At 39.3% G+C, this 16,735-nt stretch overlaps 2 protein-coding genes across 2 annotated transcripts; one reads left to right on the top strand and one right to left on the bottom strand.

Moving 5' to 3' along the window:
- Positions 1-2,378: 2,378 nt before the first annotated feature.
- LOC115822167 (serine/threonine-protein phosphatase 2A 55 kDa regulatory subunit B delta isoform-like) lies at positions 2,379-8,576 on the top strand. Its single transcript, XM_030785864.1, has 10 exons — positions 2,379-2,466; positions 2,651-2,725; positions 3,988-4,085; positions 4,407-4,572; positions 4,716-4,828; positions 5,091-5,268; positions 5,996-6,160; positions 6,442-6,611; positions 7,131-7,222; positions 7,558-8,576. Exons 1-10 carry the CDS (start codon positions 2,460-2,462, stop codon positions 7,835-7,837), a joined length of 1,344 nt encoding a protein of 447 aa, XP_030641724.1. The 5' UTR covers positions 2,379-2,459; the 3' UTR covers positions 7,838-8,576.
- Positions 8,577-9,610: 1,034 nt separating this feature from the next.
- On the bottom strand, positions 9,611-12,947 carry bnip4 (BCL2 interacting protein 4). The gene is made up of 5 exons (XM_030785865.1): positions 12,796-12,947; positions 11,787-11,934; positions 11,565-11,631; positions 10,865-11,121; positions 9,611-10,524 (listed from the first exon to the last, which is right to left on the bottom strand). The coding sequence occupies exons 1-5, from the start codon at positions 12,836-12,838 to the stop codon at positions 10,482-10,484; spliced, it is 558 nt and encodes a 185-aa protein (XP_030641725.1). The 5' UTR covers positions 12,839-12,947; the 3' UTR covers positions 9,611-10,481.
- Between the last annotated feature and the right edge of the window lie 3,788 nt (positions 12,948-16,735).

Here is a 16,735-nt window from a genome sequence, read left to right as displayed (position 1 = left end):
ATGCTCGTGATGCATGGTCAGTGCCGCATTACAGTGCAGTTTTCATATAACTTTTGATACACAGGTAGATAAGTACAAACTTGTTTGTATATTTGAATGAATACATCACAATACATTAAATTAAGATTGCGTGTACACTTCTTCCGAGAACCTGCGTCAGTGTTTTATTCTCTCGGTAGCTCAGATAGTAAGCAACACACTGCCATCTGCTGTCCAAATTCTTTAATTACACCAAATGGAACGTGTTGTATATGAATAGTGTACAGACGCACAGTATCAGTAACGGTCCGACGCCCATTCACTGAAAAAATGGGAAAAAATGCATGAATTTCAGACATTGATTTGAAGTCAACTAAGTCAGCACTTGTCTGGAAGCAGTATTCACAAAACAAAAAAGAGTCGCCAGTAAGAACTCATTCATGCCTGACCAATTTACAGTTTTGCTCCTCTCCAAACTCAAAAGACCTGGTAAAATAAACGAATAAATAAAATAAAATAAAAATAAAAAAATAACAGCTTAACACAGTATCAAATGTCAGTGCATGAATGACTGTGTATGCCAGGCACTTTAAACCTGGCAAAGGTACCACTAAAATATTGTCTGTGAGATGGCATCCAACTTTGACCGTATGTAATATTTCACCGTGGATCATTTGTTGGTTGTGTAGTTTTGAAAATGGGAATCAAATATTTCTCATATTTCAATGACAGTTGTGTGTATTCTTTAAAGTGTGATTATAGAAAGGCTCTCAGAAAATGGATGACACTTAGGTTTAATACTGTGAGACACTGAAATCACATCAAAAAAGTACATTATTATTAAGGTATTAAGGTACTTAATTATGTAGTTATTTGTAATAGACTGGATGCACCACAGCATGTGATTTCATTAGATAGGTCTGTTAGTTTGCTTTTTATCACTTGTCATCACTTGTGTCACCAAGGTTTTAGTGTTCTACTCAAAAGATGCCTACCAGATGGATTTTGACACTGATGAAAAAATGACAATAAAAACAGTGAACTTTTTGCTATAAAAAGGTTACTTTTTTGTTTGTTTGTTTGTTTGTTTCTGTTTTGATTTTGTCTATTTAAACTGAATTTGCACTCAAACTATCTAAACACATTTATGACTGTGGTGGTCTCACTCTTTTTCTTTTGTATAAGTGTTTGTGAATGAAAATTTCCTTGCGTCTCATATTGTTCTGAAGATGATTTAGTGTGAAGCACATTAAAGTGACTGGTTCAAATGGTTATTTATTCAGTGGAGTCATTTGCTATTGTGCTCTGAACTAAACTCTTTCAGTGAACGTACATTTTAAAAGATGTACGGTCACATTTTAAAAGAAAACTGTAATTCGTCAAATGTATCTCTGTTTCAGGAGCTGTGCAAAATAGCCCAGTTTTATGACAAATACTCAGAGAAAAACTAAGTTACATGATTCATTCAAATTAATAAATTGGTCCAGATGATTCCAACTGTTTGGTGACTTAATCATGGGTGTTGTACATGTGGAGAATAGTCTAGCATTGCCACATAATGAGAATCACATCAGCAGAGATACTAATGCAGTGATCTGTAATCATCACATGATAAAATCACCCCTCTTTATATTTAACTGACTATTCAACTGCACATAGTTTCTATACCATTATGTTTGCTCATTCAGTAAAATTGAGTTTGATGTGGTCCAGACGTTTTAGAATACTATTAACTGCAAGGTGACATTAAAAGATTGCCTGCTCAACTTAATACACAACTCTTTGCTGAATATACAACTAAAAATATATCTGCAAGTAAAAATCAAATTAGTGTTAACCAGATACTGAATGCTTTATCCACAATCAGAGCATAACAACAGAACTTTCTCCTTTATTGTTTTGCCATATATTCCCATATAATACGATTTTTATTTATTTATTTATTTGTTGTTTTTACAATCATGTGTTCACAGTACATTTATGTTCATGTCATTTGGGTAAAATGTCTGAGCTCATATGAATTTTATGACAAGCCATTCATATTTCATAGCACCTCTGCTCTCGAAGGGTATCGGAAGCACCGGTGTTACATAGCTTATACATTGTTACATACAGAGAGAAAAGGGCAGCAGAGATGGGGAGAGAGGGAGAGAGAGAGGGGAGAGAGAAAGAGAGACTCAAACAATGACACTTTCAGAGTGAGTGTGTGTGTGTGTGTGTGTGTGTGTGTGTGTGTGTGGGTGGGTGCATGTGTATGTGTGCCCATGTTCTATTCCTTTTAAAGTGTCTTTTAAATGACGTCATCGAGCCATGCAATGTGCGCCATTTTGAAAAAAAAAATCACGGGTAATTCAAGTGGTCCTGAGCTGAGTCAGATTGGCGGTTGCACAGAACAGGTTCATTTTCGAACAAATTGCATTGGATAACCCTCAAATAGCGAGGAATTCTCAGTGACGCCAAACCTGCAGCTAGATGAAGCTATGGCAGGTAAGACACTTTTTATGAAATTGATGATTCTTATCTTTGTCGCGGCCTAATGTCAGCTAACATGAACCTCGCGAACCAACTGGCTAACTGCAAGTTTTGTCAGCTAGAGAGCATCAGAGTAAGGAAATGTCAAACTGCCATCTTTCGTTCTTAAACTTCTGATACACTGTTTTGGATGTTGTAGGAGCTGTCGGGGGAAATGATTTGCAGTGGTGTTTCTCACAAGTGAAAGGAGCAATAGATGAAGACGTTGCTGAAGGTGAGTAAGTCCGAAGTTATGATGCCTTGTGGTCTGCCGGTTAGCAGCTAAACAGCTACCATGGTATACCGAGACCAGTCTTTAGAGTTACAGCACGTTGATTGCGATTCCATTTGTTTATTCATGAAAAGGACACAGTGGAATGCGATTCGTTTGCTCATTGTCAAGCTGCTGTAACCCTTATTGATATTTAGTGCAACCGCTTTAACTATGCTGTCAAGCTAGCTAGCAATTAGCAAGTTAGCAACAACCATGTGAGAGAAGAAACACTGATAGCTCTCCTCGAACTGTTTTAACCCTGCGTATATTATCTTTTTTAATGGTGAACATCAGTTATGTATGCTATGAATTCCGACGGAATATAATAAGCTCTCTGACTAAAGTGGTTAGCATGTTGTTGGTTGTTAGCCTGGTACCTGGCATGGGAAGAAAGCGACCGTGATAGTGACGTCAATGTTCTGCGTCCAGTCAATATTATTTATTGTAGCATCAATTAAGCTTCCTCCAGCGGACTACGCGTTTTGCAATAATTATTTAGGCAAACCAGTCATTTCGGACTATTTTTCTGTAGTATAGTTTTCTAAATATTATTATAGTATTTTTAAAATTGCTTTTGCACAACACATAGGTGATCAGCATTGCTAATATGGAGCATGTGTACATTGTCCGTGTCTGTCAGGCCCCGTCTGATGCTTTCGCCCACTCATCAGCTCTCTCCGCAATGGAGACGTTTACTGTCGCTTGCCAAATAACATGCTTTCGCTACCTACCGACGACGCTTCCAAAAATTGCTTTTAGAGAAGTTTGATTCGCTCGCTGAGTTTTTTCTAAAATGCTTTGACTGTGTTAGTAGCCAAAACGTTCCGGACAGAGCCCCTGTTTTTGCGGGCGCTGTATTATGCAATGCATGTATGCGGTATTGTTTTTCAGCGTCCTCCTCACCGTGTTGCCTGTAAATGATTAATCTGCTAAACTGCAAATGCCTTTCGTATAGAAATGACTGGTGGGTTTAATATTCAATTTAATGAATGTAATCCCTTTCATGCAAGTGTATGTATAGGCAGAATTATTTTGCCCTGAAATAACTTATTTCTTCTTGTTGTTAATTGTAATGCCTAGTTTGAGGCAATAATTTCGGTTTGCCATTAATATCCTGAAAATATCATGTGCAACGATACATCTTTGAATAAACATGATCACATTATGCTGAAACTGATTTTGAAGAATTGAAACCAGTCATGTGAATATGTCCATCATTTCAGCTGACATCATCTCAACGGTTGAATTTAATTACTCTGGAGAACTGCTGGCCACAGGAGACAAGGGGGGTAGAGTGGTGATCTTCCAGAGGGAGCAAGAGGTAAGTTATTTGCTGTTTGTTTGAAAAAACATCAGTCTGCTATTATTACGCCTCATTCTCAGATCAGAGATTAATCTAAAGGATGGGTGTTTCATCTAAGACACAGGGAAAATGCATTTTGATAGGGAATTGAGTGGAATGGTTTCAGACTCCCATGGTGATTAGCAAACGTCTTGTGCCTCTGCCTTTACCACTGTTTACTGACAGTCTCTGATTCAATGTATCATCTTCAGACTTACATCTATGTTTAAAGAGTTTCAGTGCACTTATCTTCAGTAAATCCCATTCATTTGTTAATGCTTTCTTTCTCTCCTTTTCCAGTGTAAAAACCGACCACACTTAAGAGGGGAATACAATGTTTATAGCACCTTCCAGAGTCATGAACCTGAATTTGACTATTTGAAAAGTTTGGAAATAGAGGAAAAAATTAACAAAATTAGATGGTTACCTCAACAAAATGCCGCACACTTTTTGCTATCTACTAATGGTAAGGATATGTATCATCTTTTCCCATTATTGATATTTTCACTCATATCAAGCTTAAATTTATTGTTATTGACCAGAAGTTGAATGTCTGCAAAAAAGCTCCACTCCAAAACCCTCTGTGTCTGCATCGCGTGTCTGTTTTAGATAAAACGATCAAACTGTGGAAGATCAGTGAGAGAGACAAGAGGGCAGAGGGGTATAACCTGAAGGAGGAGGACGGACGCTTGCGAGACCCCTTCAGGATTACCTCCCTCCGGGTAAGAGCAAGGCCAATCAAATTCTTTCTCACACATGAACAACTGTTTGAGGAAGGAACATCGTTTTTAAAAATATTGACCTTACTGCATTTGAATATACCAACAAATGGATAACCAAATATACTTAACGCAACTGAGAACAGGGCACACTGGGTCGGTAACGCTGGAGCCAAATTGTATATAGCTAAAAAAAACTAACAGCGCTTTAATGTAGAAACAGATAAAGTATTTAAATAGACGATGTTTTCCATTTGTCGTGAAGGTTCCGGTCCTGATGCCCATGGATCTGATGGTGGAGGCGAGTCCACGCAGGATTTTTGCCAACGCTCATACATACCACATTAACTCCATCTCAGTCAACAGTGATCACGAGACCTATCTGTCTGCAGATGACCTGAGAATCAACCTGTGGCATCTGGAGATAACTGATCGCAGCTTCAGTATCCTCTCCACTGCCCCTCACTCATCTCTCTCTCCCTCTCCCCCTCCCTGTCATTATCATTTTTCAGTCTCACGTGTTGAGGTTGTGTAGTGTTTCTGCCCAGGGTTTCATATGCAGTGAAGCAAGGTTGCCCACATCCTGTTCGTGAGAGCTGTAATTTTAGAGGCTTTCATGTCAGTCAACCACAGAGGTTTCTGATTGGCTCAGGAGTACACACCTCTTTGTGGCTTTAGATTTGGGGGAAGTCTGCTCTACAGGCTGTACCTCAGCAACTAGAGTATGAAGTTCATTATCAGGCAATCTGTGGGATCCATACCCACAAGATTTTCAGACTGGGTTTGACTGGGATCCTAGGATATGTGAAGTTTTAATTTAAGATGAGATGTTACAGGTTCATTTTCATCTCAGATTGGTCTTAATCTTTGTCCATGTAAATCTGTTCTGTTTGTTTAATAGTATCATGCTGCCTCTCCTAATTATAATGTGTTTGGATCATTATCATTTTATCGCTTATATTTGTGCACGTGTATGGTTTTGCAGCGGGTCTTTTGGTTGGTATTTGTCCTAAATCCTGGACAATGAAAACTGTGCACATTTTTCTTTGTCCATTCATAACAGTGCGAACACTCGGTGTGAATGAGCTGCAGCAGAACTAAAGCATGCTGTCTTTTACGCTGCACCACCCTCAGAACAGGTCGCACGTTTCTTTGACATACTGCTCTCAGACATTGTGGACATAAAGCCGGCGAACATGGAGGAGCTGACGGAGGTGATCACGGCCGCTGAGTTCCACCCCCACCAGTGTAACGTGTTTGTCTACAGCAGCAGTAAAGGCACCATCCGTCTGTGTGATATGAGAGCAGCTGCTCTCTGTGACAGACACACCAAATGTAAGTGAAATAACACCACACCATCTTATTAGACATGCTAACAGTGCCTGAATCAGACCGTGGGATTAGTAAGGACCTCATATAGATTATTATACTTTATCCCCATATGACTTGGTAATCGCCAGACACCAGCAGCCTTCCACCAGTCAACACAAACAGTACAGATACAATGACAGTAAAAGTATAACCATATGGTTTTAAGGTAGGGAATTAGTGTAAGTGCGTTCTTCACTGTGTGTAAAGCGTTCACGTGTGCAATATTTATGCGCGTTGGAATTCAGTCTTCGAAGAACCAGAGGACCCGAGCAGTCGCTCGTTTTTTTCCGAGATCATCTCCTCCGTCTCCGACGTCAAGTTCAGCCACAGCGGCCGTTACATGATGACCCGCGACTACCTCTCCGTCAAAGTTTGGGATCTTAACATGGAGAACAGGCCCGTGGAAACCTACCAGGTAACAGATGCTGGGAAAGTTTTCCAGTCGTTTAACAAACAAAGGGCAGCACTCACTGAACTGAATAACATTTAATAGGTAATACATGGTTGCATTTTAGCACTCGGGCCTCGTGTGCCGAGGGAAGGCAGAGCGCTAAGTTGCATTAGGGCGTGACCTGGAAAATATTATTCATATTTTTTATGAGCCTGGCCTGTTCTTTGAAAATTGTTCTGTGTACCTTTTGGCTGGGGTTCAACACCCATACAATACTCATGTGTGTTTTCAAGAGTAACACGTGATTATACTCGCGGTTTGGAACCCGACAACCTTCCAGCCCGTCCAGCACAAAAAATATAGAGCACTTTGGGAGGCACTTGTTTAAGGTGTGGCAAACATGAGTTTAGCAGTGTGCAGCTTTATGCGTGTGTATAATGGATTTACTGTCTCTTCCAGTGTTTTACAGCATGCTGAAACATGTCCTGTCTGTCTTTGGCAGATGTTTATTTACTGCCTGTTTTATTTATTTGTAATTGACAGGTTCACGAGTACCTCCGCAGCAAACTCTGCTCTTTGTATGAGAATGACTGCATCTTTGACAAATTTGAATGCTGCTGGAATGGTAATGACAGGTTAGTAGCTCTGTGCTTTTCTCTAAAAGTGATACACAAGATTCTTGTCAGTTACAGAGTACTGTAGGATGCTAATGATGGATCAATATGAAATAGAAGGAGCCAAAGGAGTACTGTTCACAAGTTAACATTAAGGCCACAAGACAGATTAATGATTTTTGTAAAACATAGTATTTCCACAAAATACATTCTATCTGTAGTAGTACTTTTTTTGGGGGGGGGGGGGGCTTGCTCTCTATTTGGATGTATGTATCATGCTGTTTAATTGTGTGTGCCTCATTTTTATATGTATATTTAGAAAACTTAAACTCTCTTTTTCATCTTGATTCCCTTAGCGCCATCATGACTGGTTCGTACAATAACTTCTTCCGCATGTTTGACCGCAACTCTCGCCGCGACATCACCCTGGAAGCTTCGCGCGAGAGCAGCAAATCCCGCGCCACTCTTAAACCGCGGAAAGTCTGCACCGGCGGTAAACGCAAGAAAGACGAGATCAGCGTGGACAGCCTGGATTTCAACAGGAAGATCTTACACTCCGCCTGGCATCCCAAAGACAACATCATCGCCGTGGCAGCCACCAATAACCTCTATATCTTCCAAGACAAGGTGAACTAAAAGGCAACGCCAGCATCTCGACCCAGAACCTGATGGGCTAGGGTGGGAAGCTGACTTTTAGCTGTGATGAACCTTGTCTGCTTCTACGTCACAGGAACGGTGACGTGTCACGGTGTAGCTGATGCTCTTCTCTGCTTGCATCGTTGGGAGAAAGCAGTAGGCCAGTTTTTAGTTTTCTTTTTTTTTTTGTTGTTTTTTATTTTCAGGAAAGGGTCTGTAGTGTTGAACGGTTAAAGGTCTTGGATCAGAGTCCTTCAAGTTTATTTTAGTGCTGGTCCTGATAGACCGCAGTGGAGAAGTCAGGCTCAGTGAGAAAGAGTTTGTATTTTGGAGCACAAAACCCTCGTGTCATTTTAACACAATCAAACTCGTGTGTCATCAGAGGACTGACGGTTTGTCAGTTCTACCATCAGTAGAGTGTGTCTGTGTGTGTATGTGTGTGTGTTATTTTGGCCTTTCAGAGGTGTGTGTGTGTGTGTGTCCGTGTTTAACTTGTTGCCTGATCACGTTCCCTCCTAGACCTCATACGTAGGCCCTCAGGTGAATCACCTGGATGAACTCATGATGCATCATGCATATGAAAAGTGGACTAAATACTTTTATCCTCCATGACGCCTCTATTCACCCTGTACGCATAGAAACAAACTCACAGTCTATAGGATCACGCCACAAGGCGTCATCCACTTAAATAAAAAAAAAAAAGAACGATTTAAAACACGTCTTTCTAAGGTAAGGGATATGTAAGAGATTAAGGTGATGTTTATTGCTTTGCATGTTTTTTCTTTTTAAGTTGAGGACAAAAAAAAAGTTCACATTAAATTATGAAATTTCACACTACTGTCGTGTCAATAGTTCCCAGTAGATGATTTTTTTTTTTTTTTTTAATTTTTTATTTGTTTTTTTTTCTTTTTTTTTAAAGAACCACTATGAAATCCAAATGGGGGTTTCATTCTCTGTAAAGATGTCAATCTGTGTGTCTGATGCTTTTTTTTGTGGCCCTCCTGGTCATAGCGAAGAGGACAAACCCGGCCGTCTTAAAGGAGAGGAGCCGCCTCAGTGACCCGAGCGCTCTCTGGACTCTCCTGCTGGTCTCTCCTCTTCTCCCCATTGCTTCTCCTTGACGTCTCTACAGACCCCACTGTGCATTATTTTAAAGACTTTGTGTCATGGAGAATCTCCTAACACTGTTGCTGCTATTTGTGGAGGTGTATTCGTGTGGGGGGAAAAAAAAAAAAGGAACGACTTGTTTTTTTTCTTTTGCCGTCAGGAGAAACCCGAACCGTCTGCACGGCCGATGCTGTGGAGAGGAAATGAAAAAATGGCCAGTGCCTCACCGACAAGAACCGTTAGCGCTCAGTTACGCTTTGACGTAATGATGATAATAATTAAAAAAAAAAACGTTAAGAGAACATATAACGGACATCGGACCCTGTGCCCTTATTTACCAGGAATGCCACTCCAGTCAACACTGGACACAGCACATGCTGGTTTTACTTTGTGATTTTATGACACACACACAGACTTCAGGACAGAACACATGTGCTACTTTTTTTTTGTTTGTTTGTTTGTTTTACTAGATTTAACGGGAAAAATCAGGAACATTCTGCCGAGCATTCTGTCTTACCTATTAATGAATGATTCTAACACAGATGAAATGTATTCACTTATCTGATTATTTCTGACCAAAGTTAAATAAATTTGAATTGTGTCTATCAGGATTATAACTGTTTATTTAAAAAAAAAAATGTAAGGGAAAATAAAACGACCACTATCTGATTTTCTCTGTTTAATGGTTGTACGTTGAGTTATGTTCACAATTTTCATTTTTAAAGTAGCAAATCATAAGTATAAAACCATGTCGATCCATATGCAGTCATATCAGAAATCAAAGAATTGCAGAGGACACAAAAGGCTAGCAAAGTTTAAATGTTAAAATTAAACTTAAAATCTTCCGCTTGCATATTTGCCCTTTGTAATGCTTACATGTTGCTTTGAAACCAAACCTTCTGGTTTTCCAAGATGCACACACACACAAGCAATGAGAGTATTTCAGGGTGAATTTAGTCCAAGACTCTCAAGCACCAGTTTGGACTGTCCCATATTGTTAACTTGCTTGCACAAAAGAAAAGTAGATTACCAATTCAACTGTACAACTTTTACACACTTTTTCTGTCATCATTATCAAAGTTGAACCTCTGAATCAAACCAACCTGTGGTTTCTTTTAATCAAGCCATAATCTGCCTTTAATTCCTGGAATTCCTTCAAGTTAAGGCACAAAGGGGGTGGGGGGCGGGGGAGAGAGAGAAAAACAGAGCATGTCTCTACTTGTCCCTTATCGGCACGTTGAACAGGCAAGACCTACGTAATATTGGATTGTCATATCTAACTTGAACTGACATTGGATTGTAATGCCTGACAAAGCATGGCTATCTGCTGGCCTTTCTATGTGGTCATTTATCAAAGTGAAAAACTGACATACTAAAGAGGAACCATGTCCAGCAAGAGGACATGAGGCAATTTCCTATCCATGCAGGCTCCCAGAAACGAGGCTGTCAGCAGAAAGAGGAACAGGCCTCATGGACCTTGGACGGGTCCCAGTTAATTGCTCTTCAGGCAGCAGGAGTACAGTCACCTTTGGCGGCTTTAAGTAGAGCAAGAAGCCGCCAGCCGTCTACCGATGCAGATCCTACGGAGACGGAAGTTAAAGATTAAAAAAGACAAAAAACGCTCAAGCATCAGCACTCTTCACAAAGTCGAATGAAAACGTAATTGCACTGTTATATATTTAGGTACAAATATGGTACAAATCGGCAGATTAAACAGGTCCACATCTTGATTGGTATCTTTGTGCTTTATAATGTTGCAACAGTTGCTCTGGGAGATGAGAACTGCGATTGTAAATTGATCGTGTTTGTTTGATGCTCTAATTTTGGCTATTCGTTGTAAGATCCTGCAATATATCTCCACCGATCAGAAAATCTGTGCTTTAGTGATGAATTGCTGTGGATGGCATGTGTGAGACTTACCCAATGCCAAACACAACCATGTGTGACACGAGCAGAGAGGGCAGAAGAATCTTGAGGATGTCGGGGGAGAAGACACCGTCTCTCTTCATCACGCTACTCCTCCTCATACTGAGCGTGCGGCAACGTTTGGGCCGTTTCAACACAAACTCTTTGGGCGGAACATTTTCCAGCCGACTGGACCAGTCCGAAATCCATTCAGCTTTCCTTTTCAGGAGAGACTCCAGTTCCCGTCTCTGCTCCAGGAAATCCTCTTCTGACTACAGTAAATAAACACACAGGAAATTCAGAGCTCAGGGCTCGTCATGTATCAAATGTCTCGGGGTGACTGATCCTAGATCAGCACTCTCGCTCAGACACAAGATCCATATAAACCCAGAGCTCTCCTCAGTACAGCTAACTTACAACCTTTTTCTCAACCTCGGCCTTGACAGTTTGTTTACTTTTTCTCTTGTTGTACACCCTGTACCTTCAGTCATTTCCATACTTACATATACCATATTAGCGCACAAAATAATGTTTATTGGGAGCTCTGTGATTTGCTTTTGTGACAGTCTTATGTAAACAACGCTTACAGGGCTATATAGTCTGGCATAATGTTTACCAGTAGCCAAGGAGTGATGCATTGCAACACAACTCTTGAGTTCAACTTTCCCATCGCTGTTTCTCATGCTGCACAGAGATGCCATAAAGCATACATTACCTGTGTGGTGCTGTGACCGTCGGAAGAGCCTCTAAATATAAGCAGGGGAGTGTGGGCCCTCGGAGGACTAAAAAAAAAAAAAAAAAAGAAAAGGCAACATTGTGAGTTGAGAAGAGAATCAGATGAAGAATATGGTTCGTTATGAGTGTTCTGCTCTGAACTCTCTCTTACAAATACATTGTCCACACACAAAAAAGAAAACTCTCACACTAGCACTCAAACCTGTCGCAGTGTGAGCTTCCTCGAGAGGGGCTGCTGGACTCATGCTGTGCATCCAACAGTAACCTCTCCAGGTCAGCGATGTGGCCGGGCTGGGGTCCATCTTGTCCGTGACTGCTGCCTGAGTCAAAATGCAGCTCCACCCAAGAACCTTTATAAATAGAAACCCTTTGTGATTGTCTTTTACTATTTATATATGTCTTGTTTACATTATTTTTGTAACACAGAATACACAACAGAACTTAATTCCCTAACAAGTTTATGAAAGATATAACTGAACACAGAGACAGTGGATTATTTTTCATTTCTTTGTTACTATACAGTGTTCTTGCAAAACAGGGAATTAATCATAATTATCAATATGCAAATTATTGAATGAACACCTACACTATAGTATGTGTGTTTTCACAAACTGCATGAATGCCTGTGGATTAGGCATTTTTAGCTATGTTTTCAACAGCATGTCAAACATAAGAAGTATTTCACTGTTTGTGCACTCGTGAACCCTTAATGTGTGACGCAATATAAAATAAGGCTAACTCTAGTAAGTCACGTCACTGTCCATGAAGTATGAGGTGTATATACATTTCATTTCATATATAAAGATACATATGAAGACGAGTTATCGAACGACACGCAACACCCAATCACTTCTGTGATTTGGATATAGCATTACGTGGCCCTCCGCCACTTGTACACGCTGCTAAACACGTAACCACCAAAGGCACTAACATATCACAGGACAATACGCTTAAAAATAGCATGTATTTTTGTTAAGCTGAGTTAACTCAAACGTATATTTTACTGATTAAAAATAGTTTGTCGAATGGGGCTATATACTTGTCCTAAATATATCAGTATAACTAGGTTATCAAATGGAATTATACTATATTAAGTACACGTGAACAACTAAACAAAATCCTAATATAGTCTAACCTTGTTGCAACAGTGTTGCAATACCAGAGGAAGCGACAGGCTCTTTCCCTATTGTTATATCTGAAGTTTCACTTACCTTGTAAGCTTTCGTCGGATGGTATTAGTGTATGCGCAGACATTGTGGATTTAACTTTTGCTGCAAACGTTTGATATATCAAAATAAATTATTCGAAAGATATGGTGCGCCGTTATCCACGACTTCGAAGAGAAGCTCATGAAAATACTACTTGCTACAGAGAGACAACGGAACGGAAAACATCGACTCACGATGACGAAATCTTTTGTTTACAAAAGGATCCTTTACTGTGATTGGTCAATTGCTCCATCTACAGTAGTTGTTGAAATGAAATGCGAAACCGTGGCTATTCTTCCTCACTTGTTGACAAATTGCTTAATAGTTTTACGGGGAAATATAAATAAATCTTCTAATATTCTCGATATTAAGAGGAATGTTTCGGTATCCTCTCTGTGGTTAAGAGTCTGGTTAATTGCGTCGGTGTCCACTAAGCCAAACTGACAAACGAGAGTTGAGTTCTGCACCGAGGTCACAACAACTGTCTCGTGAGTTCAAAATTGTTGAACTCAGCTATTGGTGACAAATGTGATGTTTTACTCATTAAATGAGCATATCCCACTGAATGTTGCAAAATATTTCTTGAGTATATGTGTTGCACTAAAACATACAAACTAACCTGCTGTTGAGTATTCTCAACCTTGCTCAGTTTGGTTGTAATTCACTCTTTAGTCTGCAAGCGGCAGTACATTGTCATACATTGATATACTGCAGGCTTTCACCACCCATGCTCTGTTTAAAGATGAGGCGGCTTGTCGTCAATTAATTATTTTCAGTTGACCATTTCATTTTTTTTCTTTCTTTTTTAGATTTTATCAGCAAAGAACAGTGAAATCAAACCAGAGCTTTTGGAGGGTATCTCCCTGATTCCATTATTATAATATTTTAACACTTTTACACACAGCAATTTTATCAGTCATGACAACAATGCGGTAATTTGTGTGTGTATGTGTGTGTGTGTGTGTAAAACTCTTCATACTGAGTTTAACCACTCCCTGTCAAGGGCTCTGTTGTTCTCCAATGTGGTGTTAAAATCCAGAATGAATCTGTCAGCAGCACTGCTGAAGAAGAGTAGTACAACTGATATCTGACCTAGTCTAACCCCCAAATCGTATCACCGCAAGAACAGACAGACAGCCATGTGTGGCTGAGTGATAGCACTTGAATGAGGACAGATTTAATATTCTTCTTTGTCGGAACAGGATTTCTCAGGTTTAGCAGCCAAACTGTGTCGAAAGTCTCTGCAATGTGTCCAAGACATCAAGGTGCACTAGGCAGTGATTTTTGCCCAAAAGCAATTTGAATCACAGTAATGCGTATGAATTAAGTTGTATCTTAATCCACTTAAACAGAAATAACAGCATATGTGATAATTATTCATAAAAACGACATCAAGTGACATATGAAAGCTGTGTTTTGCAGACTGCATCCTACACTTTTTACCAAAGTTATCACAAAAACTCTAGATTTCTCAGTATAGCATATTAATTATGAGTATTACTTTTTGGCTATATTTGAGTGTGTATGGCAGAGTTCATATTATCTCATTTGTGTTGACTTAAAAACAGAGGTAATGATTTAATTGATATTATTGATATTCATGCTTAATGCTCATGGATTAGCTTTGAGTTTACAAAACTGGGAAATTAGTAACAACATGTGCACCACATTTCAGTTTGTGCCAACACTGCACCAACTTTCTGTGCTAAAGGCAGATAAATTAGTGCTGTTATATTTCCATGTTAAGGTACTGATCTACTCATCTCTGCAATTTAGGAAATTAAAATATTATTGACAATCTCTGTTTATCCGTCTACATAGCCACTTTCTTTGATTGCTCTCCTTCTGTCTCTCTCGCTCTCTCTCTCTCTCTCTCTCTCTCTCTCCACACCCCCCCCCCTTTTCTCCCCAGTTCTCCGAGTTCTCCATTCCGCCCTCTCTGTAATAGAAGTGGAGTTGGTTCGGTGTTGCACACGTACAGATGATAAAAGATTTGAGATGCTCTCCACACCCTTGATGGAGGAGGAAGTTTTTGTCGCACTGCAGCAGAATCTTAGCCTCCGTCACAGTGGGAATCACCATGTCGATATGATATGATATTTTAAAAGCAAATCAAATTCCCATGTTCATGATTAAACAAATCAAGTTCCCATGTTCATGAGAAATTGTGTTTTACACACCACTGATTTTTAACTTTGTACCAAATCCCAGATGGCCACCACAGGTGAAATAAATACAATATAAGAGGAATTGTTCACAATGGGCCATTTGGAAAGCTACATTTTTAGAAAGTCACCACACTCCAGGGTTTTAATTACAGGGGGGGTCTGACCCCCCTAATTAAGACTTGAATCCCCCCAAAAGAGGTAAAAACAACAGTTCGGGGGGTTGAAACATTTATATATCCTATGCCATATAGCCCTGGAGAAAAAGTTGACCCACCCCCCCCACCCCCCGATTGTCATTGTATAATTCGCACTCTGCCAGACTCCACTAAAAATCATTTATACCTCACAGCATTTGGGCTGTGTGTAGTATACCAAGTCACTATACTGTACTTATGTCATTTTTGTGGTAATTGCTAGGAGGTAAGAGAGTCGGCCTGCTAATTTAAGGAATGTGAATCTGATTCCTACAAAAGAAGTTAAAGTCATCTCTGTATACTGTGGACTAATTCTTTAAGCCTTCTCACTCACAATACAGGAGTGAGCTGCTTAACCCCAAGATCACTCCAGAACCTCTGACACCGAATAATTTCTAAGTCTCACTGGATAAGACTTTAGCAGGTTTATTTGCATAATTTGCATGAGCTTACTAAGTAAAGTAAGCCAATACATGTAAATGATTCTGATAGTGGACACTAGTTACTGATTGTGCAGAGACTGGAAGGATGTGAGAGTGCTGGATAAAGACAAAAATACATAGTGAAATACAGATATTAAAGTTTTACTGTACTGTAGAGCTGTGGTAATATGATACTATAACAATTACCATGTGAATTAGATTAAGAAAAAAAAAATCTTATTTTTAAAAATAAAAATCACTAGGAGATAGATTAATTGTTAATATGATGTTCTCTGACCCATCAGTGATGCACTACTGTACTGTATTTTTGTTTGAAAGTAAGATTAATTCTTATTCATCCTGCTGGAAAAGTCTTGGCTTTTAGTAACATTGGCAGGTGACTAAGTAATAGTGGAATATCTTTTGTCACATTATGAATCATGCATAAAATCATTTTCTCAAACTGATTATTTCTTTAATTAATATAAACCACTGGAAGCAAAGATCAAGTGCTAAACTGGAAAATTACAACAATTTTCCTCTTCTAGAAAATGTAATGAAGTCATTATGCAACCAAAGCCACCCAATTGTATTAGGTTTGACTCAGTATGGTTCAACAGTAGGTGACTTTTACTATAAAGGTTATTGGAGATTAAGAGATTTATCATAGAATGCTGTAATCTTACAGGCATGAAATACTTTAATTTATCAACATCTGAGAGATTATCTGTTTTTTTTCTTTTTTAGCAAAACAACCTTTTAATATTGCCAAGGAGAGCAGAAGCAGGTCTCAATATGAACAATGCAAATATCAAATTTAATTGAGGAAAAAACTGGTCTGCAGGGCTTCAGGTGACTTAAACTAACGTATATCTAACTGGCAGATTATGTGAATTTTGAAAGAGATAGGTTGTGGTAGAAAGCAGTCTTTTGTGGTAGCATAATGGTCATAGAGTATTGACTTTTAGGGTGGAGATGTTAAAGTAAAGCATTGTGTTTTTCTGGATGATGTAGAAAAGCGGGATCTTTGGGACAGGATACGTTATAGACAGTTTTAAGTGGAATTTTAGCAGTGTGATTTGGAATGCATATGTGGTAGAAATTGGATCACTTGGGGATTGATACAGTGTAATGAAGCAGTCTGTTTTTTGAATGGAAG

The sequence above is a fragment of the Chanos chanos genome, chromosome 10, assembly GCF_902362185.1.
Source record: "Chanos chanos chromosome 10, fChaCha1.1, whole genome shotgun sequence".
NCBI classification, from domain to species: domain Eukaryota; kingdom Metazoa; phylum Chordata; class Actinopteri; order Gonorynchiformes; family Chanidae; genus Chanos; species Chanos chanos.
Note: the sequence above shows the minus strand (reverse complement) of the source record. Positions and strands in the feature narration are given on the sequence as shown.

Bases quoted from the DNA above. Each gene is read 5' to 3' on its own strand.
- LOC115822167 (XM_030785864.1), top strand. The intron at 4,086-4,406 runs GTAAGTTATTTG...CTCCTTTTCCAG, and splicing joins TCTTCCAGAGGGAGCAAGAG to TGTAAAAACCGACCACACTT. The intron at 4,573-4,715 runs GTAAGGATATGT...TGTCTGTTTTAG, and splicing joins CTTTTTGCTATCTACTAATG to ATAAAACGATCAAACTGTGG.
- bnip4 (XM_030785865.1), bottom strand. From the start codon at position 12,838: ATGTCTGCGCATACACTAATACCATCCGACGAAAGCTTACAAG. The intron at 11,632-11,786 runs GTTTGAGTGCTA...TTTTTTTTTTAG, and splicing joins GGAAGCTCACACTGCGACAG to TCCTCCGAGGGCCCACACTC. The intron at 10,525-10,864 runs GTAAGTCTCACA...CCGTCTCCGTAG, and splicing joins ATGGTTGTGTTTGGCATTGG to GATCTGCATCGGTAGACGGC.